Genomic DNA, 21538 nt, shown 5'->3' on the forward strand with positions numbered 1-21538 from the left:
AATTTTAAGATCAAATGTTTGCGGATTAGATAAAATTCAAATTAATTTGAATAATTAAGTAACCATAGGTTTGTTTTTATTAATTTTACAAAGTCAAACAAAAAAATAATCTAACTATTTTTTATTCTGAGTATGAGAAAAATAAATAAATTACAATAAAAAATTATCCCGAGCTTCGCGAGTGCGTAATTTCGGCCATTTTGACGTCATCTGGGTCCAAATCCTTGTCACCCCATCCCCAGACATTGTGGGTACCATCGCCGGTCCTTTTAACACGTTTTTCGACCATATTTAATGGGACACTTTTAAGGTCATAAGCCCACCCAATTCTGGCCATAAAATCGATAAAAGCAGTACTCCAATTGCCATAATATGACCCTAATTCGGCTGCTTTGTAGTCCCATGGGAAGGCATGATGGTAATTATGGAACCCTTCCCCGTTGGTAATGTACGAAACCAGCAAATTTTGTGTTGGTAAAATATCCCTGAAGTAGCAAAAAATTAAAAAATGTGGGTACCATAAGTGGTACCTACTTGTCATATGGTCGGTTTCCATAAATGTGAGCGGCGCTGTTTACCAGACAGGTACCATGAAGGGTTAGACAGTACCTAAACATGTTACAGACGTACCATGAAACTACGAATTTTTCGCCCCAGAAGTACCACGGCACAAATGCTGGCATACCGAAGGCTACGATTGGTGCTAAATACCAGTAGTACCTACAATGGTACCGGTTAAAGAGCTACAGTACCAAAAAACGCACCCACTTTCTCTGAAACATGACAATTGGGTCGGCTTCCAAGTCACTCAAATCCAATTTTTTGCCCTTATCGATGGTACTTTGAGTCTTTTTCAACATCAACCAGCCCATGTGACTGTAAAAGAAGCCCTTGGAGGCGTTATGTGGGTCGGGTTCCGTGTCAGAGTACTTGTGATGGACTCTATGGTCGCGCACCCAATCATAAATGTCTTTTTGAAATGTCAAAGTCTGGTAAAACGTTAATAAAAGTCGGAGTGGTACTTTCGCCTTGTAGGCTCGATGGGCCCATAGGCGGTGGACCCCAGCACCGGTACCTTGCGTCGAGATCAGTACCAGAAAATAGACTAAAAATTTATGACAATTTTTTTATTCCTTGTGAAAATTTACTTACACCAAAGACAGGTCGCCCAAGCGGCTTCAGTGAGGATGAGGTACAACCCGTACAAAGCCCCCACATGTAAATATACAAAAAAGGACACTTTTTTCCATGCGATTTCGCGTTTCGGTGACATTTTTTTCGACTGACGAGTGAAAAAATTCGGGCATTTTTATATGGAAAAAAATCGATAGTGAACTAAATTGGGAGGTTAGCAAACAATAGAAGAGGTTAAATGTTGGGCAAATTGGTGTTTTGTTTTGGTAATTTATTTATGATTACCAAATTTGGACTTCTCTGCAAAAAAACAATTTTTTTAAGGACAAATTTAATTGAATAATTAAAAACATAAAAAACGTTTTTAAAATAAAATAAAAAAAAACAATGTTTACCTTTTTTCTTATCACTATTCCGACCTGAAAACTACTTTACAAAAGATAGTAGGTACCATTAGTCAGTGAAAAGTGGGTAAAATATGTCTACGAGCACACTTGAGCCCTTAAAAATCCGACCAGTGTGGTTCAAAATCATATATTTCTTGTATCTACATTATGGTACCATTGTGGGTTTTTATTACTTGTTTGCAATAGCCCAGTGGAAAACAATTTTGTGGAGTATTAAATTTTAATTTAAATTTCCCACTCTAATGTTGTTTTTCCTAGCCTACTTGTTGCTACTCTCAGCCACTCATGGAATCGCAGTAGGCGCCCATAGATTATGGGCCCATAGGGCCTTCAAAGCCAAACTACCGTTGAGGGTACTTTTGGCGTTTGATCAAACCATGACGTTTCAGAACGATATTTATGACTGGGTGCGTGACCATAGAATCCACCATAAGTACTCTGATACGGAGTATGACCCCCATAATGCCTCAAGAGGGTTCTTTTACAGCCATATTGGATGGTTGATGGTCAAAAAATCGGATAAAGTTATTTCAAAAGGGAAAGAATTGGATTTGAGCGATTTGGAACGCGATCCCGTGGTGTGGTACCAACGGAAGTAAGTTTTCAAAATTGGGTACCATGGCACCATTATTTGTGATTTGTTTGATTTGTAAAGGTACTATTGGTACATGGCCCCATTTCTTGCATTTGTCTTCCCGGCTTTAGTACCATGGTACTTCTGGTCGGAACCCTTCAAAGTGTCATGGTACATTTGCAGTATTTTTCGGGTGTGTATAGTCCTTCATGGTACGTGTCTGGTCAACAGTGCAGCCCATATTTGGGGTACCAAACCCTATGACAAGTACGCGGATACCATCAATTATATGGTACCTACTCTAATCGGTACCATTCCAGAAACATTAAACCAGTGGAAACCGGATGGGTGGCCCATATTAGTCATGGTGAAGGGTTCCATAATTACCATCACACCTTCCCTTGGGACCACAAAGCTGCCGAGTTGGGGTCATACTACGGGAACTGGAATACGGCCTTTATTGATTTTATGGCTAAAATTGGGTGGGCCTATGACCTTAAAAGTGTCCCCCTGGACATGGTCAAAAAACGGGGAGAGAGGACGGGAGATGGTACCAAGGTGTGGGGGTGGGAGGATAACGATATGAATAAAGAAAATATTTGTATGGCAAAAAGTCAATAAAATATTTATTTTTTTGATATTTTTGTGGTGGTACCAAAGTATTACCCAAAATAAAGTGTTAGTGTGACCCATCGTTTCATACTGAAATTGACCAATGAGACAATTGGTGAAAGTTTTAACTCAATTTAATCAAAAATTCGCTTATTTTCATAAAAAATTCTTCTAATCATGAAATAAATTTAACTCTTAAACAATTATTATTACATTAAGTCAGTACATTACAATTTGGTGTTTTAGTGGTGCCAACACTGCCCAAAATAAAGTAAAAAATAAAGTAATAGTGTGACCCATCATTTCAGACTAAAACTGACCAATTAGCCATTTGGTAGCTGTTTTAACAAAATTTACCCAAAAATTCGCTGATTTTTTTAAAATTTTTGTTTAGTCTTAAGTTTTTTTTTCTAATTGTGCAATAAATGTAATTCTTAAACAATTATTAAGTCACATATTACAAATCTATTAAAAATTGCATTCTATTGTTTGATAATTCCCTGACCCAACATTGCCCCAGATGCATATTTTTTGTCCTCTATTAAAACCCAATCTAGTCGATTGAAACAACACTCCAAATCGTTTGGCGAGATGTATTTTCATATATCTTTTCCCCACCTTGAAATGTTTTAATGAATTTTCAACGATTGTTAAAAAGTCGACTGTGCTTATTTGACAGTTGTTTCGTAAATTGTCAAATTTTCCCTGCTTACGTGATTGAGAAATAAAACTCTTGATTTTTTAGTACTGTATATTTATTCTCTTTTTGCATCATTACAGTATAATAAAAATCCTCTACCAGCAAAAATAATACATGTTAATAACACATAAATATTGCTTAACAATGTTAATACCGTTAAATTGCTCAAGTCTTAGTTATCTTAACAGAAATATTTAAGAAACAAAGACTGTCATAACCAATAAATTAAATTGTAATAATCAATATCACCATAACAACACTATTAAAAATATGGCTCGTTAACATTAAGTAAAATCAGCTCGATAATTTATAAAATAAATTCGTTATATACAACCGACTATACATAAGGCCACGTGACCATTGAGCTATTCAGTATTTTCATTAAAAAAAATCTTCGTTACGACTATATCTCCAGTGCTTAGTGTTTGAGTACCAACATTCGAATGATTCGACTTAACCTCTACTTCTCTATCCTCCCCTTTGAAACTACTAGTTGGCGAAATGACCCTTTCGCCATTATGACCATTTTTATGACACGTGCATTGACATTTGCCGGTCGGTAAAAACGCAGCCGCCGATAAAATCGTTTCTAAACGATCCAATTTATCAAATTTTTCGATTTTACTATCGTTTAAAATCGAATCGACTAATTGCATCGATTCGGTGAGACTCGTTGGTTCGGAATTACGCGGTGACGTCATATCACTTTCCAAACTGGGATAATCAGGATCGTTGTCCTGATCCTCATCCTCTTCTTCCTCCTCTCTGTTATCCTGACCCAAACTCTCCAATTTTTCCAGTTTTTTGGCGACTTTTGCCGACGATTTCAATTTCTCTTTCTCCTCTTCGGTTAATTCAATGTAGCGCAAAAGTCGGACTTCACGATTACTCAAAACTATGTTTTTGGTCGCTTGGGACAGTTTTTGACGCAATTCGGCCACTTCCGTTTCCGTTTTGCGCTGGCGTTTGTGACCCTTCACCGACTCGGGATCGATGTGCATGAAAATCTGGACGTTTTAAGAAAAAAAAAATAAAAATAAATAATTAATTTTATTTAATTAAGATTAAACTGAATCGAGAAATATATTCATTTTAAAACTAATTTGTTGACTTTTTGGTCTGTTTTGACAAAATCTTGCGAAATACGTAAGTTTCTCAGTTAAAAATGACCTAAATCGAGGAAAATTGAATAAAACAACATTAATTTCAATTTAATTGGGTAATTTTTGGATTTGTTTGAATGCAATTTAATAAAAATTGAGTTTTTGACTAAAAAGAGTGCTAAAACCATCAATACATTTTTTGTCATAATTTTGTGAAAAATATCACTATGGATTAAAAAAAATCTGCAACCTAACTTGGTGATTTTTTTGGAATATTTTCGTCAAAAAATTGGGTTTTAGATCAAAAATATTCTTAAACGTACTAAAAGGGAAAAAGAAACACCATTTTAGACCTAATTTGATGATTTTTCAGCTTGTTAGTTTCAAGAAAAAAGTGTCTTTCTACCTGAAAACTCGTTTAGATTTTTGAAAAAAATAAAAACATCATTTTTTACCAAATTTTAACGAATAGCCAAATTAAACAACTTTACTGTTTTATTACAAAATTAGGTAACTAGATTAAAAAAATTATATTTCAGTCCCCATTGCCTAAAAATTTCTACAAAAATATAAATCTATACATTTTAAGAAAAACAAAATAAATAAATTACTTTCCCACCTACCGACTGCACCAAATCGAGCAAAACATTCATTTTCAATCTAGTTTGATGATTTTTTTGCTCCGTTTTGATAAAATCTTGTAAAATACGTAAATTAAAAATGACCTAAATCGAGGAAAATTGAATAAAATAACATTAACCGATCTAATTTAGTATTCTTTCGGTTTGTTTGCATCTAATTTCTGAAAAAGTGCGTTTCTGACTAAAAAGTGTGCTAGAACCATCGAAAAAGACAAAAATTATGCCATTTTTAATATAATTTAGTAGAAAATATCAGATTTTTTTGGACTTTTAAAATGTCCTCAAACGTTCTAAAAAAGAAAAAGTAACACCATTTTTGGTTTTGAAAAAGATATAAACATCATTTTTTAGCAAGTTTTCGTAAAATTTTGTGAATTGTCCAAAAATAAAATTAATAACAATTTCATAATTTTATTAAAAAACTAGATTCAAAAAATATATTTGTGCGCCAGTTACCTAAAGTTTCCACAAAACGCAAAATCTATGCATTTTAACGAAAAAAAAGCATTAAATTTGCTTTTCCACCTACCGCCTGCACCAATTAGGACTAAGTTTTCATAAAACTATGAAAAAATGCAAAATCTGGACTTTGTTTTAGGAATAAAACAATAAATTCTACACTCTTTCGCCTACCGATTGCACCAAGGAAGATTAAATTTTCGACATACGATTAGCGAAACTAAAAAATTTGATTGTTTTATTAAAAAATTAACCAATTAGATATTTCAAAAACAATTTTTTCGGTGCCAATTACCTAAAATTTCCGCAAAATCTATAGATTTTAAAAATAGAAAAGCATTAATATTACTTTTCCACCTACCGACTGCACCAATTAACCTATATCTCTTACCTGTTCATGACACAACTCCAAAAACAACTGCCTATTCTCCACTTTGATCGCTTTTGACATTGGATGATAAATTTTCTCATTGACTAAACTCAAAACATCTGCCGACGCGTACAAAATCATTTCTCGTGTCAAAGGTCTCCTCGACCAGTATTTCTGATCACGTCGATAAATATTTTTCAGTTGATCCTTCATCGGATTAATTGGTGCACCGTAATGTTCACAGAGGGCGTTAAGAGCCACACTTTTCGCTTTATAAACCGGACGTCCAGTCTCTTGAAACGTGAGAACAGCATGAGCGGCTTGAGTATCAAAAATCGTATTCAACGTTATATTAAATTGATTGAAGAGATTGACGGAATCGTTGCGACAGTCGTGAACAATCTGGAATTATACGGAATTATGGGTAATAATAGAGAATTAAGGGGATTATTAAACACCTTGACGACGTCCGAACTTTCTAAAATTCGTTTTAATCCAGCTTCGATCATTCCTGGACATGAAATCAAATCAAAAACGTACGAAAATCCAGACAATGTTGCGATTTGAAGCAACGTTAATTGACCTTTGACACCGAGATTAATCCCTTCGCAGTCCAACCCAACGACGACTTTATCCTCACCAAAGGGCCAATCTGACCCTTGACCTGACTTAACCTTCGCCATAATGTCATCAATGACCATTTGACATTCCCTAATACTACAAATGACGCGCGTATTTTGAAAAAGTTTGACTTTCCATGATTCGTTATGACTTTGATTATGATTAAGGAGTGTCTGTCTTTCACGTCCTGTGTTCTCTTGGAGTGTTTTAAGGACGAGATTATTGATCCTTTGTTTGAGGCTTTGATTTGAGGGTGTTTTAGTCGGTTTTGGTTCCTCTGGGGCTTTCGTAGGTGTTTTTGGTGGTTCTGGTGACAAACTTTTCGCTTCGGAGAGTTGTTTCTGTTGCAATTTGGGTTGTTTGAGTCGATCACTGATCGATTTGGGGCTAGTGACCACAGGTGGCGCCCTCTCGATAATCTCACTCGAACTCTCTTGAACGTTGTTGAGATTTTTCGCGTTTTTCGCCTCCAATTCGTCCACCGACACACTTAAATGCTTCTGATTGACCTTCGGGGGCTGCAGAAGCGTCACCAAATTGGCCTGAATGTGAAAACTGTCGGAAAACAAGCGAAGAAAACTCGTCAAGTGTCCAGGTGTGTTGAACAAATTCGTCCACATCGCCTCCGGGAGATTGCAACTCACGATTTGGAACAATTGTTCGACTAAAATGGGGCCTTTGACTTCGATACATTGAGCGAGGAAGTCGAGCAAGGTTTGGGTTGTCTCCGGGTCGATTTTCACGTCGGGTTGAAAGTGGAGTTCGTGGGGGCAATGCGAGCGAACAGCTGTGTAGTTTGTGAGAATGACGGACTCTTTCTCGTCGTCCACGGTGAAGGTTTCGGGGTGTTTGAGGAGGAACTCGCGGAATTCGTGGAAGTGTTGGCCGGAGACGTGGCGTACCTCAGGACTGGCCTGCGAACGGTGCCCCAGAAGACTGCGAATCGGGACTTCGGTGCCTTCGCCATACTGGGCCAACTTCTCGGAGAAATATTCAACGGCTTGGGTGGTGTAGTCCTTGCCCCCTGGAATTTTTGACAAGTGACAATTAAACACGACCAACTTCACACCTTTATCTTAATTGCAAATTTCCCCCCAAATTCAAGCAAAATTCACTCGAAAGAACGAATAAATTACGTAAATCACTGACACAATTACTAACTAGAATAATTGATTAATTATATATTTAAATTGAAGGTGGGATTACCAACTTTAGTTATTGTGGCTAACTTCGCTCGATTAAATAAAAATTATTATTTAATTTAATTTTTCTAACATTAATAAATGGAATTTCATTTAAAATTGGCTACAAATCAGCCTGAGCCACTCAATCCGTTAAAAAATGTGAATTTAGGGTGAGGAAATGAAAAATTGTGCGCCTAGTGTTGCCAACCCCTTTTCGCGAAACTCACCAGCACTGTCTTTGCTCCCCAAACTTTGGAACATGTTGATTGTGACGTACTCTCCTTCGATGGCAAAAAGGGCCGGATATTGTGCTAGAAACTTTTTGAGGCCACTTTGTGAGCCCCCTGCGATTTGTCTCATTTCCTTCGTGAAGCCCTTTGAGCCGAACTGACAGCTCAAATCGTGTAAAGTCCTCGGTTCGCCCTTATCAAGTAGTCTTTCGAAAAAGAAGAGTAACGTCATGTTCCTAGCCAACTCGTATTGCATTGCCTCCATCGTTCACTTGTTTTTCTTTTAATACATGTCTAAAATTGAGGTTAAGCACTTGACACTTGAACTGAAACGTTTGCAGACGGTGGGTTATACATCGGTGACGGTTTAACGTAAAAAATAAATTAAAAATGAACCGGAAAATAATTAAAAAGTGATTTTTTGCGACGTTCACAACGTCAAGTTGGCCGACGCCATCTTGAATTCCTTTGACAGGTCGGGATCAGGTGGTGTCTGACGTCACCGACGGACCTTAACCACAAAATGAAATTTCAAAATTGAGGTTTTTTCGTGCGAAATCTTAGAAAAATCAAATTTAATTCGACTACAAGGAAGAATTTGTGCCAATTTTATATTTTTTTAATAAAATTTACTATCCAATGACTTAACAAAACATAAATGGCGGGACCACTGACATGAAAAAAAACTAGAGAGTCACATCATCTGCTGTGTAACGTCACTTGACCACAAAATAAAATTTGAAAAATTGAGGTATTCACCTAAGGCACCTTGACTACAAAAAAACAATTTGTGTCAATTTTATAAAAAGGCAAATGGCGGGACCATTGAGATAAATAAACTAGAGAGTCATAAAAAATTATGTATTACTTCATGAATATCATTTTTATATACACATAGCCTTACAGTTACTGAGTATGGGAATGACTTAAGTTATGTACTAGTCGAAATCAATATAAAAAAATAAATATAAAAAAATATCTTAGAATATAGTACTATCCTAAACAAGCAGATTACTTACAATAAAATACCTAAATACTTATAAAAAAAAACAGTCTCTTCCTCATACATAAGACAAGTCTTACATGAAAAAATCATGAGTTATATACAATGTCTTTACCTTAATGCCAAATACAAGATATGCATCATAAAAACTGAACATCGAATTCTAACCTACCCTTATTTACAATATACTCCCCACCGCCGACTCAATTTCGTTATCATTCAAACTTTGCGCTTGCAAATCGCAATATTCGTCCTCAATTTCCTCCTCAACTTTCTCCACACATTCATACTTGATTGAATTAATCGCCGAATCCAACTCCTCCAACTTCTCCTCTTCTTCACTCTCCTCACTCTTGACCATAAACCAACTCCCACTCGACTCCTCCTCCTCTTCCTCACTCACCGAACTCGCTTCGTTCGTCTTACCCAAATTATCGGACATTTCCGACACATCACTGTCACTCTCCTCATCCTCCGAACTCGATTCTTTATCTTTCGTCTCAACAACTTCACTCTCCGACCCTGACGAACACTCAACTTGCTCAATCAAACTCTCGTAGTTTATCTCAGAAGTGTCCTGAAAGCCGTTTTCTTCCTTCTTGTTCTCTTGTTTCGGCTCAAGCATTGACCAATCAAAATTCTCATGGATGGCCATATGCAATTTTAATTTACTCGACGCGTTGTGATAACGACCACAAATCCGACAAATGAAATTCGAACCGAAACCTTGACCGTGAAGAAGCGTCGGATGGGTTTCCATCAAGTGGGCTTGGAGCGCACCATACGACGAATTTGTTTTCAAACAAATGCCACAAACCGTAGCCGCCACTGATTTATGACAACGAATATAGTGTTGCCATAGGTGTTTCTTAGCAGGCCACGTTTTATGACATATTTCACAAAAAGACGGGTCATTACTATTGACATAAACTGTACGTTTTGAACTATTATGTTGAGGGTTAGTGTCGAAATCGATTTCTTTCTCTTTGATTTTTTTATTGTTGATTTTCGGTGGTAAAACTTTCTCTTCGGTGATTTTCTTACCCAATAATCGTTTTTCCAATAGTGATATTTTACTATCTTTCAAATCTAAGAAATAGTCTTTCTGTTCGTCCTCTTCTTGTTCATCACTTTGTTCGCTATTTGTCTCTCTGTCACTCTCACTCTCGCAATGATTCTGTGGTTGGCTAACCTGACTCACTACCGGTATATTATTTTTACCCCCACTACCATGTACAGTGTCATAATGGACTTGTAATTGACTTTCGTTGTCAAAAACTTCAAGACACGCCTTACAAGCTTTAAAAATCCGCCCATGTGATTTATTCAAATGGTCGTAAGTTTTCCATTTCGACCCATAATTCTTACCACAAACTGGACACGAAGTCAGTGGTGCCAACTGATCTCTATGTACCAACCTAACGTGATCTCTTAATACATGTTGACTCTCAAACAACTTCAAACACACACCACAACTCAAACTTAAGATTTTTCGATGTAGACTTAAAATGTGCATTTTAAGTTTGATTTTACTCGGTAATGCGTCTGCGCAGAACTGACACACGTAACTATTCATATGGTCACGTGTGTGGTCGGCCATATCATTCCGACTACGCAATATATTACCACAAATTGTACAAAACAAGTGACAACCGGGATGTGTGAATCTTATATGCGAGACAATTTCGCATTTACTTTGTACTTTTTGACCGCATATTTCACACGCGTATTCGGAATGATAATTAACCAAATGTTTGGCAAGACTTTGACGATCTTTAAAGATACGAGCGCATGATTTACATCGTGTAAGTAAGTCTTTTTGGAGACGTGGCCGACAATTCTTCTTGTGCTTCTTTAGAAGAGTCTTCTTGTGGAAACCTTTCCCGCATTTGGGGCATTTGAATTCGCCTTCGTTGGCCGGTGGTGTGTAGTTGGTAATAATGTTGGTGTAAAGGTCACTAGATGAGTCGATTTCTTTGGGTGCAGATGGTGGTTCCTGATCCGATAAACGATTATTCGAATTGTCGTCATTCTCCGATCTTTTCTCTTGCTGTTCTAACAATTCTTGTCGCATGAAACTCTGTTTGACCGATTGAAAATCAAAAGCTTGGAATTTCTGTGACATAAAATCATCAGTATTGTCAAAATTCAGCTGACTTTCGCCCTTTTTACAACTTTTCGTACTATGGATTTTGTTGAAATGTTGGGCCAAGTGGTATTTTGAAGCACTCGTCTTGTAGCACAACTGACAAGTGATACTTGGATGTCCTTTATGTAATCTATTGACGTGTTTCCATAAATGTGAGTTTCTTCCATAGAATTTATTACATAGATCGCAGTGGAAAATCGAATGTTGGCTCCTTCTATGCGTACTAAACTCTTTAAAATTATCAAAATCGTCCATTCCACATTCACTACACGCTAAACTTTTCGAGAGAGGTGAGGACCCTCCTGATTCGTAATTACCATTCGTTTCAATATAGTCGGCTGGGTCGAACATCTTCGATTGTTTTTTACACGCATCCAATAGGAAGTCGTGGACGAGAATATGATTCTCCAATGATTTCGAATTATCATCACCGTAGCGACACACTTGACAGACATACTTGGTTGTGATTGGATGTTGGTGGGAGCATAACTCGACATGTGATTGGAGATTAGTCAATGAGGAGGCTTGATACAGACACATGCCACATAAGAGAGCTGATTGGTCGGAATGTTTGACCCGAAGATGGCCGAAAAGGTCCGGTCGTGACGTAAACATGGCCGGACAGAGAGAACAAACGAAACTCGGAAGAAGAGTTGGCGGTTCTTCTTCTTCTACAAAAGAAAACTTAATAAACTAATTGTAATGATTTAGTCAGGTTTACCAATCGAGTCGCTTTTCCTGAGATCGGAGATCTTGAGTAGATTTGGTAACTTTTTCTTTTTGTCGTTGGTATCACTGGCAACGGCCGCCATGTCAATGCCGTGAGTTTCAAACACGTGACTAGCCAACATGGAAGGACCGGTGAATTGTTCATCGCATAGTAAACACACTTGAGGTAATTCCCCTAGAAAATCGGGTTTTAGTTCGAGTTTTTTCGGTTGTTTGCTTTTTCGACGATTGGTGGTTTCGATTTTGCAGATTTTCGCACGTGAGGATTCGATCGTATCCTCATTTTTGCGCTTTTTGCGTTGAGTTATTTCGTCGATAAGGTAGTTTTCTGCATCGTCGAAGTACTTTCGGCCGAAATTATCAAAAATTGAGGATTCTTTCGACTCTTCACAATCGGAATCGTCATAATCGACGAGTTTTTTGAGATTGGGGACTGGGAAATTCAACTGGAATTCGTTTTCTTTGAGGAGGAGATCAAGATAATCGATAGTTTGAGTATTTTTCTCGCTTTTTCGGGACAAGTCGGTGGTGCATCCCTTGTCGTGCTTCCGCTTCGTCTTCAAACAAGACTCATTTATGTCATATTGGGCTTCAAGAATGATGATATTTTGGAGACAATTCTTGATAAAACTGTAGAAATTGTCCACATTCTCCGAGCATTCGCCACAGATCGTGTCGGGGAGGAGCGAATGGGGCGACACCTGCAACCCAACTGTGAGAAAAAGGGGGCCAAGGGACTGAAAACTCACAATGATCGGGAGACATGTTTCGATCTTGTTCTTCAGGCCTTCGGTCCGGAAAATATTCATGTAGTTTTGGCCGAGTTTTCCGCATATTCGGCACAGTTTCGTCTCCATTCTTGTGCATAGCGGGGCCCCGGAGCCCCACGGAGCGACAAGAGCCCACACACCGCCAAAGGGGGCTCTAACGCACCAAACACAAAATCATCGCCGCTACACTCGGATTTTCCCACAGAAATTCACGATTTTCAATAATTCGAGCACAAACACAATGACGCCATTGCAAATTCTAGTGTGATAGCTGGACGTCAGAGGGCGGTTCAACGGCTTTTTACCACCGGAAAAAGTGATAAACAACATAAAAACCCCTTTAATGTATTAAAATTAGTCCCAAATTTGTTATTATACCGAAATCGCGGCCTAAAAGTCTCACAAGTGTGCAAAACAGGCCCGAAATCGGCAAAATTGCGAGAGTGTAATGGCCGCAAGACGGCGCCACTTGTGACAATTTTGACAATCAACTAACCTATAAATTTTCCAAAAATCGGTGTTTTGACAAAATGGCTTTAAACGGTTTCTTTGATTTCTTCCAAAAAGGCAAAGTGAGTTGACAAGGTACGTCCCAGTGGTGTCATTCCTCTTGTTAGACTTTCAGGCCGAAAAAGAAGTTTACTCATGGGACAATCCGATACAGTTTACACAAACAAGCTTGTGCCAGTCTCAATTCAGGGATTAATCTTAGAACGGCTGTAAAACTCCCCGATGGTGAAGATTTAAACGATTGGATTGCCGTTCATGGTAAATTTTTGCTATTCTTTTATTATAATTAGACAACCAACAATACATGTCAATTGATATGTGCAAAAAGATGATCACAGTTGCCTCTAGAGGAGAATGTTCAGCTTTTGTTTGCTTAATAATTGTCAGTTTTGTTTGCGATTTGCATTCAGTTGGCTTTGATTACCTCAGAAGCATAGATCATCCAATGGGATTGTTTTACCTCACTGGTTATATTGCTAGCGTCGGCAGACTGGCGTTAGTGAGACGTAATGATACGAGGGACGTTTCATAATTTCAGTTGTTGATTTTTTCAACCGGATCAATTTGATTTATGGAACGATTTCGGATTATTGCACCGAACAGTCGTGTCCGACCATGTCCGGAGGTCCCCGATTCGAGTATTTGTGGGCCGATGGTGACAAATATAAAAAACCAACTCCACTTCCGGCTAAAGAATACATCAGTCATTTAATGGACTGGATTGAGATGCAGATCAACAATCAAGCGTTATTTCCGTGTACTTCTGATTTGCCATTTCCGAAGAATTTCGATAAACATTGTAGTAAAATCCTAGCGAGGTTACATCGAGTCTTTGTCCATGTATATATCCACCATTTTCAAAATATCGTCGCTATATCTGCGGTAAGTTATTTGTGACATTTGCACGGTTATAACCGGATTTTGTAGGAGGCACATGTCAATACATGCTACAAACACTTTTATTATTTCGTCACCGAATTTGATTTGGTGAGTCAGAAGGAGTTGGAACCGTTGGCTGTCATGGCGTCTCGAATTTGCAAAGATTAGGTTAAGTGTCACGTGACTAATTTATAATCAGGGTTTTTTTCTTAATTAATTAATTAAGGCCAGTCGTGTACTCGGGGACTGTTTTATTACTAATCGGCCATATTTGTATATTTGTAGCTCAGTATTAATCAACTAAGTCAATAAACACAACCAAAGAACTATTTTTTCCCTCCCAACTTATTCAAACTTTGAACCACTGTTGCCACATCTCCCATCCCTTTAATAACATCACTAAATTGAGGCATGGGCATTTTGAGTAACTGGAACGAACCCATATACATGGTTGGTAAATTTTGCCCGCCATTGTTATTTTGTGCCAATTGTGTAAACCAATTTTTTATATTAGTCATGGTGTTTTGGGTGTTGGTCGACATGTTTTTACCTAAATTTTCGAACCACTCTTGCACAGGGTTTTTCTCGTCTGAAAAAAACACAAACTTGACGAGTGACCCTTGTATAATATACGAGTTTGAAAATTGGCTCCATACTTGTTTCAGGTTTGTCTTCCAAGGTTTTTAGGTTTGGTGCAGGTTGAGTGTCGTTTTGGAAATCTTCTTCGTCGATTGTTACATCGTTTGTGTCGTCCATGGGGGCACAAAAAACCCCTTTTAACCCAATTATTTTTCTTGTTATTTCAACTTTACGACTTACCCAACGCGAAAAAGGCACACAATAAAACAATTAAATCCATTTTTATGTTTATTTAAGGTTTGTGTAACCTCTTTTATAACAATAATTATCAATTAGTCCACATTTACATATTGAATATTAATAAAGGAATGATAAAATAATCACTAGGGGCCCCCCTAGTGTTCACTTCCGATCCTCTGGCAATGTCTCACTGCGTCTTTTAGTTTATAAACCAAATCTTGTAATTCCTGACTGTCACAGGTGAATTGAAGAAAATCAACTTTCTTGCATTCATTTTCAGGGTCATATTTCTCGGTTTGTAGTCCAATTCTGAAGATAGGACCTTGATTACAGTCCAAGTAACTCGACTACAAAAACCCAGTCAAAAAAAACCAAAAAACAATGGATTCAACCTTAATTATATAATCAATTTTCCATGTAATATCCGTGATGTGGGGCAAATGATTCCCAATATTAACAAGACTAGCTTCAATTTCGCACCGATTTTTTTCATAAAAGTCCAAAAATAGACCCGTTTTGGCCCCACTATAGTGACATTGGCTCAAAAATTGACTTGTATTTTCCTTATTTTGCCCAGTTTGGACTAGATTTGCAGTCAGGGACAGCAAAGCTGCGTATAGTTCCTTAATTAAGTCGGGTTTGGAGTTGTAGAGACTTGAAATACCTGAAAATGGTGAAAAATGAGCTGAATTTTCCCAAAGGTGGAAATTACTGTGGGGCTCTGGAAAACCAGTCAAAGTGGCAAAACAGTTCTCTAGAAGTTTTCTAAAAGTCGCATCGGGTAAATTATTGGCTAAAACTAGCGATTTTTGGAGATTTTCCCTCATCGTAAAGGGACCTAACCTCAAATTCTCGTGACAGGGGTGCCAACATGCGAAATTTTTATTGGCTTATTATTACAATTTCCATATTTTGTAAGAGATTCTAATTACTGAAAGTATAAAAAATTGGGATTAAATTTATGCCGTTCAGGGTTGCCAACTGTCATTTTGGCCGGTTTATTTTCGTCGAAAAAATCATTAATTGGTGGGGTTTTTGCTGTTTTCCACGCCTTGATTGAAATTTGCTAAATTTAAATGCTAGTTGTCGCTATAATTAATTAAAAAATGCCAAGTCGAGTGCCAACCTAAGCGCTTCAAACCCGTTACGTAAATTTTGACGTACGCCAGTGTGTCAAATGGTGAACGTCAAAGTGGGTTCTTTTCGGTGAATTTCCCTTGAAAATTTTTCCCGTGAAAAGTCCAACGTTTGGAATTCAACAGACAGAATGTTATCGGCGTGTAAACAAACACTCTCGACGAGTTTTCAAAGGTCAGTAAATAAATTTCATCGATAATCTCTTATCGCATTTTCGACGATTTTAACCGAGTTTGTGGTAAACAAGCCGAAAAAATCCTCAATTGCGACCATCTGAGCCTCATTCGTGGTTCAGGGGGCACGACCTGTGGAAATTTCCACTCGGTGGACTAAAATCGATATTGACACCAGTGGCGTAACATTTAGGGGGCAATGATGCGTTCACCTTCACGGCCCACTGGACTTAAATTTAGTCGGCCGTGAAGGCGACAAATGTGTTATTTTTATTTTTGATTTTCTACAGAGTCGGTGTGAGGTGTTTGGGTTCGGTTGTACCCGAAGTCAAAATCAGTGATTTTGGAGTGAAAAATGAGCCCGTTTTGCCATACTTGAAGGGTTCAAAAGAGCGAAAAGAGTTGGAGGAGGCGTTGAAAAAAACAGCGGCGACGACTGAAGAAGTACCGATTGTGATCGGTGACAAGGAATTCAAAACTGACGATGTCAGATATCAGGTATAGTTGGTTAAAAAATTACAGTTTCCTGTAAATTTAATTTGATAGGTTTGCCCCCACAATCATAAGAAAAAACTGGCGAAATTCTACTACGCCAATAAGGATCTCCTGAACAAGGCCATCGACACGGCTGTGGAAACTCAGAGAAAATGGGACCGTACCCCAATTCCAGATCGTTTAAAAATTTGGGAGAAGGCTGCGTCTCTCATGGCCAACGAGTATCGTCAAACATTGAATGCTGCGACGATGCTCGGGCAAGCCAAGACTGTTATTCAAGCCGAGATTGATTCGGCCGCCGAACTCATCGATTTTTTCCGTCTCAATGCCTACTTTCTCAAAGAAGCGACAAAATATCAACCGATTTCGGAAAATCCCAAAGTGACCAAAAATTCGATGCGTTATCGTGGAATTGATGGTTTTATTGCTGCTGTTTCGCCGTTTAATTTTACAGCGATTGGTGGGAATTTAGCTTACACGCCTGCTTTGATGGTGAGGGTTTTTGGGCTTGTGATTGGTTCAAATTTTTTGTTTTTAATTTTAAGGGTAATGCTATTTTGTGGAAACCGAGCGATACGGCCCTGTTATCGAATTGGGTCATTTTCAAGATTTGCAGGGAAGCGGGGGTTCCCCCAGGTGTTGTGAATTTTGTGCCTGCTGATGGGCCTGTCTTTGGGGATACGATCACAGCGTCTAAGTATCTAGCCGGGATTAATTTCACCGGAAGTGTTCCGTAAGTTGTTTTTAAAAAAATACGTCCCCATTTTGAATGAAATTAAAAATGAATTTAAGAAATTACCGTGATTACAGTTTACTGTAATACCACAAGTTTATTGCAGAGGTAAGATTGTAATAAGTTCTTTTGTGATTTTAAATAGAACAACCGTGTCGATAAAGGTCTCATACTTATTGCAAATTTTGGAAAAATGTCCTTTTGAAAATTGTAATTTTGGAATTACGGCTTGTGATTTTTCTTGTAATTTTATAAATAATTTTGATTAATTCTGTTTTCACAATTAAATTCTCAAATTTTTGCCATTTTTCACAAATTTTATAAAAATTGGAGATTTTAACTTAGATTAGTCTCGACCACAGTATTCTGTAAATAAGAGTCTAATAAACTCAACATAAAAAATTTAAAAATCATAAACATAAAAAAAATATTTCAGATATCTGTGTTAGTACGACTTTATTACAGAGGTAGGTTTATAATCAGTTCTTGTGCGAATTAAAATTAGTACAACCATGTCGATATAGGTCTCGCATTTGGCAAAATCTTGGGAGAACATATTTTACATTTAGCAGAACTGTAATTTCAGAATCACGGTTTGTGATTTTTATTTTAATGTTAATTAATAAATTGTACAATAATTTTTCTCTTTTCACAATTAAATTTTCAAGTTTTTGTTAATTTTTTACTAGTTTTAAAAATAATTGGAGATTTTAATTGAGAGTAGACGAGACTACATTATTCTGTAAATAAAAGAGTCTCTAATAAATTCARGGTAAAAAAATCAAACAAAAAAATATATTTCAATTACCTGTACGACTTTATTGCGGAGGTAGGATTGTAATTAGTTCTTTTGTGATTGATAAATAGAACAACCATGTCGATAAAGGTCTCATATTTATTGCAAATTATGGAAAAACGAGTTTTTTTTTGGCAATTTGTAATTTTGGAATTACGGTTTGTAATTTTTCTTGTAATTTTATAAATAATTTTGATTTTGTTTTAATTGTTGTTTTCACAATTAAATTCTCAAATTTTTGCCATTATTCACAAGTTTTTTAAAAAAATTTAGATTTTAACTGAGATTAGAATAGACTACGGTATTCTGTGAATAAGAGCCTCTAATAAAATCAGCATAAAAAATATAAAAATCTCAAAAAGAATTACAGATATCTGTGTTAGTACGACTTTATTGCACAGGTAGGTTTATAATCAGTTCTTGTGCGAATTAAAATTAGTACAACCATGTCGATATAGGTCTCGCATTTGGCAAAATCTTGGGAGAACATATTTTACATTTAGCAGAACTGTAATTTCAGAATCACGGTTTGTGATTTTTATTTTAATGTTAATAAATTGTACAATTATTTTTCTCTTTTCCCAATTAAAATTTCAAGTTTTTGTTAATGTTTTACTACTTTTTTTAAAAAATTGGAGATTTTAACTGAGAGTAAACGAGACTACATTATTCTGTAAATAAAAGAGTCTCTAATAAATTCAAGGTAAAAAAATCAAACAAAAGAAAATATTTTTCTGTTACCTGTAATAGTACGACTTTATTGCGTAGGTAGGATTGTAATTAGTTCTTTTGTGATTTATAAATAGAACAACCATGTCGATAAAGGTCTTTTGAAAACTGTAATTTTAGAATTACGGCTTGTGATTTTTCGTGTAATTTTATAAATAATTTTGATTAATTTATATTAATTTCTCAAATTTTTGCTATTTTTCACAAGTGTTATAAAAATTGGAGATTTTAACTGAGATTAGACAAGATTACGGTATTCTATAAATATAAGTCTAATACACTCAGCATAAAAAATTTAAAAATCATAAATAAAAAATAGTACATTGTATTATAAGTGATAGAAATGCAACATTATACGCGAGTGGGACACTTCTCACGAGTTTCATAATGGCATTTCGATCACGTGTGATATACGACGTTTTATCTTACAGGTGCAACTATCCAAAAAATGAAGTTTCATTCAAGTAAAATATTCACCTATAAAAATATAATAGTAAATGTTATATAATAGTCAAATTTACTCACTTGTAAGTACTTTATCTCACTTGTGAATAATATTTGATTTCTATCACCGAAAACAATGGTCTAAGGTAATTCAAAAACTCAACCTGTAAGATAAAATATATTACAGATATCTGTATTAGTAAGACTTTATTACAGAGGTAGGTTTATAATCAATTCTTGTGCGAATCAAAATTGGAACAACCATGTCGATAAAGGTTTTACATTTGGTAAAATCTTATTGCCAACCTTGGAAAAATAAATTTTCCATTAAGAGCAGTCGCAGTTTTAACAAAGAATGATCTGATTGAAAATACACTTCCAAAGACAAGGCGATGTTAAATGATTTTAGACTAAATTACAGTTTCCTGTATTTCATTATTGAATTTTTTTTTTCATTTTTCAGTACTTTCACCCGTCTTTGGACCCAAGTCGGGCAAAACATCAACAAATACATTAATTTCCCTCGTCTAATCGGCGAATGTGGCGGTAAAAACTATCATTTCGTTCATCCCACTGCCGATGTGACTTCGGTTGTCAACGCCACTATTCGTAGCGCTTTCGAATTTTGCGGTCAAAAATGTAGCGCTTGTTCACGCATGTACGTTCCCGAATCGCTTTGGCCGAAGATCAAAGAAGGCTTATTAGCCGAACGCGCCAAATTGAAAATCGGCGATCCGACCGATTACGAAAGTTTCACTTCGGCTGTCATCGACGATAAAGCCTTCAAACGAATCAAAGGATACATTGACCATGCGAGGAATTCCCCCAATTTGGAGATCATAGGAGGGGGGAAGTGTGATGACAGTACTGGATATTTCATTGAACCTACGATCGTAGTGAGCAAAGATCCCAAAGATAAGATAATGGTTGAGGAGATTTTCGGGCCTGTTTTGACCATCTACGTCTACAAAGACAGTCAATTACAGGAAACTGTAGATTTGGTGGGCACCTCGACTCAGTTTGCTTTGACTGGAGCTGTTTTCGCACAAGACGAGTAAGTTTTAATTAAATCATTTAATAAATTAATAATTTGTTTGCGATAGGAATTGGTTGAAGAAAGCAATTGAAGATTTGAAAATGACAGCTGGAAACTTTTATGTCAATGATAAGTCAACAGGAAGTGTTGTTGGACAACAACCGTTCGGTGGGGCCCGATTATCAGGTATGTGTGACCAATCACAGTGATTGATTTTTTTAACACGTGATTGCAGGAACCAATGATAAGGCTGGTGGGCCGCACTATGTGCTCCGATGGGGAAATCCTCAAGCCGTCAAAGAGACATTCGTCCCGCTTACTGAGATTTCGTATCCATATATGAACCAATAATTTTTGTTTTTATCAAAAATTTTATATTGTTGGAATCTGATTTTTTTGTTTCGTTTTTATCGATTAGGTGTCAATTTTTTTGGGCGTTGGTTTTTGAAAAAAACAACGTTTAGGAAAACAAAATGTGTTAGAAGTTGTATAAGAAAACTCGACAATATTAATGTAATTATTGTAACTGTTATGAACAAAAAATGTAATAAATGTGTATTATAATTCACTTTCTTGTCATTTAAGTAGTGTATATTTGTGTATTTTTTTCTTTTGTTTGTATGAAGGAAAACTTGAAGTTGTAAAGTAGCAATAAATGCTTTTTTGTTTGTTAAAATTGGGGGTTTTATTGAAATAATTTGGGCTTTACACGCATTACTACCAACTTTATATTATTGGTGCAGCACATATCGCTCACACGTGCAAAACACTAATGGGGTTTTACATACATTGTTACCAACAATAAATTAAGAAAATAAGATAGTTTACACGCAGTATCACCAATTATAAAGTTTTGGTGCAGCATAATTGGCTCACTCGTACAAAAATGAAAAAGATTAAAACGACTGTAATAATGAAGATTTTACATGCATTGTGACCAACTTTAAATAAAGAAAATAAGAGAATTGGTCTTACCGTGCTGTTTGTTACACTACAACATTGTCAAAGACGTTTTTCTATTCAATGTCATCAAAACCGTTACTATTGACTGATAAGAAGAGTCAATTTCGTAAATAAACTCTTTTAGATTGATTTTGAGAA

General features: G+C 36.5%; 8 protein-coding genes across 9 annotated transcripts; 3 read left to right on the forward strand and 5 right to left on the reverse strand.

Annotated features, from left to right (window-relative positions):
- Positions 1-106: 106 nt before the first annotated feature.
- On the reverse strand, positions 107-1424 carry LOC123008464 (acyl-CoA Delta-9 desaturase-like). The gene is made up of 4 exons (XM_044404270.1): positions 1153-1424; positions 769-1105; positions 535-720; positions 107-485 (listed from the first exon to the last, which is right to left on the reverse strand). Exons 1-4 carry the CDS (start codon positions 1271-1273, stop codon positions 164-166), a joined length of 966 nt encoding a protein of 321 aa, XP_044260205.1. The 5' UTR covers positions 1274-1424; the 3' UTR covers positions 107-163.
- Positions 1425-1603: 179 nt separating this feature from the next.
- LOC123008465 (acyl-CoA Delta-9 desaturase-like) lies at positions 1604-2724 on the forward strand (the record flags this gene model as incomplete). The annotated part of the gene is made up of 4 exons (XM_044404272.1): positions 1604-1751; positions 1800-2136; positions 2197-2382; positions 2436-2724. Coding segments are annotated over exons 1-4 (951 nt in total), but the record flags the coding sequence as incomplete, so codon positions are not given.
- Positions 2725-3464: 740 nt separating this feature from the next.
- LOC123008392 (egalitarian protein homolog) lies at positions 3465-8507 on the reverse strand. The gene is made up of 4 exons (XM_044404171.1): positions 8033-8507; positions 6459-7645; positions 6022-6402; positions 3465-4434 (listed from the first exon to the last, which is right to left on the reverse strand). Exons 1-4 carry the CDS (start codon positions 8298-8300, stop codon positions 3793-3795), a joined length of 2478 nt encoding a protein of 825 aa, XP_044260106.1. The 5' UTR covers positions 8301-8507; the 3' UTR covers positions 3465-3792.
- A 375-nt stretch (positions 8508-8882) lies between these two features.
- On the reverse strand, positions 8883-13164 carry LOC123008937 (zinc finger protein 845-like). Its single transcript, XM_044405007.1, has 3 exons — positions 12666-13164; positions 11909-12617; positions 8883-11858 (listed from the first exon to the last, which is right to left on the reverse strand). Exons 1-3 carry the CDS (start codon positions 12771-12773, stop codon positions 9217-9219), a joined length of 3459 nt encoding a protein of 1152 aa, XP_044260942.1. The 5' UTR covers positions 12774-13164; the 3' UTR covers positions 8883-9216.
- LOC123008947 (MOB kinase activator-like 3) lies at positions 13058-14406 on the forward strand. Its single transcript, XM_044405020.1, has 4 exons — positions 13058-13258; positions 13304-13454; positions 13735-14078; positions 14124-14406. Exons 1-4 carry the CDS (start codon positions 13217-13219, stop codon positions 14241-14243), a joined length of 657 nt encoding a protein of 218 aa, XP_044260955.1. The 5' UTR covers positions 13058-13216; the 3' UTR covers positions 14244-14406.
- LOC123008949 lies at positions 14318-15001 on the reverse strand. The gene is made up of 3 exons (XM_044405023.1): positions 14895-15001; positions 14732-14848; positions 14318-14664 (listed from the first exon to the last, which is right to left on the reverse strand). Exons 1-3 carry the CDS (start codon positions 14932-14934, stop codon positions 14402-14404), a joined length of 420 nt encoding a protein of 139 aa, XP_044260958.1. The 5' UTR covers positions 14935-15001; the 3' UTR covers positions 14318-14401.
- Positions 14930-21495, reverse strand: LOC123008948 (COMM domain-containing protein 3). Of its 2 annotated transcripts, XM_044405022.1 has the most exons (4): positions 21413-21495; positions 15607-15825; positions 15287-15558; positions 14930-15241 (listed from the first exon to the last, which is right to left on the reverse strand). In XM_044405022.1, the coding sequence occupies exons 2-4, from the start codon at positions 15719-15721 to the stop codon at positions 15050-15052; spliced, it is 579 nt and encodes a 192-aa protein (XP_044260957.1). In that variant the 5' UTR covers positions 15722-15825; positions 21413-21495; the 3' UTR covers positions 14930-15049. The 2 variants fall into 2 exon arrangements, with proteins under 2 accessions (XP_044260957.1, XP_044260956.1); XM_044405021.1 differs by lacking the exon at positions 21413-21495 and having other exon boundaries at positions 15607-17649.
- Positions 16033-21005, forward strand: LOC123008938 (delta-1-pyrroline-5-carboxylate dehydrogenase, mitochondrial). Its single transcript, XM_044405009.1, has 7 exons — positions 16033-16205; positions 16495-16702; positions 16751-17191; positions 17245-17432; positions 19865-20455; positions 20505-20623; positions 20673-21005. Exons 1-7 carry the CDS (start codon positions 16162-16164, stop codon positions 20786-20788), a joined length of 1707 nt encoding a protein of 568 aa, XP_044260944.1. The 5' UTR covers positions 16033-16161; the 3' UTR covers positions 20789-21005.
- Positions 21496-21538: the final 43 nt, after the last annotated feature.

This window comes from Tribolium madens, unplaced genomic scaffold, assembly GCF_015345945.1.
Source record: "Tribolium madens isolate multiple individuals breed KSU strain unplaced genomic scaffold, Tmad_KSU_1.1 Scaffold_71;HRSCAF=194;Tcas5.2_LG6, whole genome shotgun sequence".
NCBI classification, from domain to species: Eukaryota; Metazoa; Arthropoda; class Insecta; order Coleoptera; family Tenebrionidae; genus Tribolium; species Tribolium madens.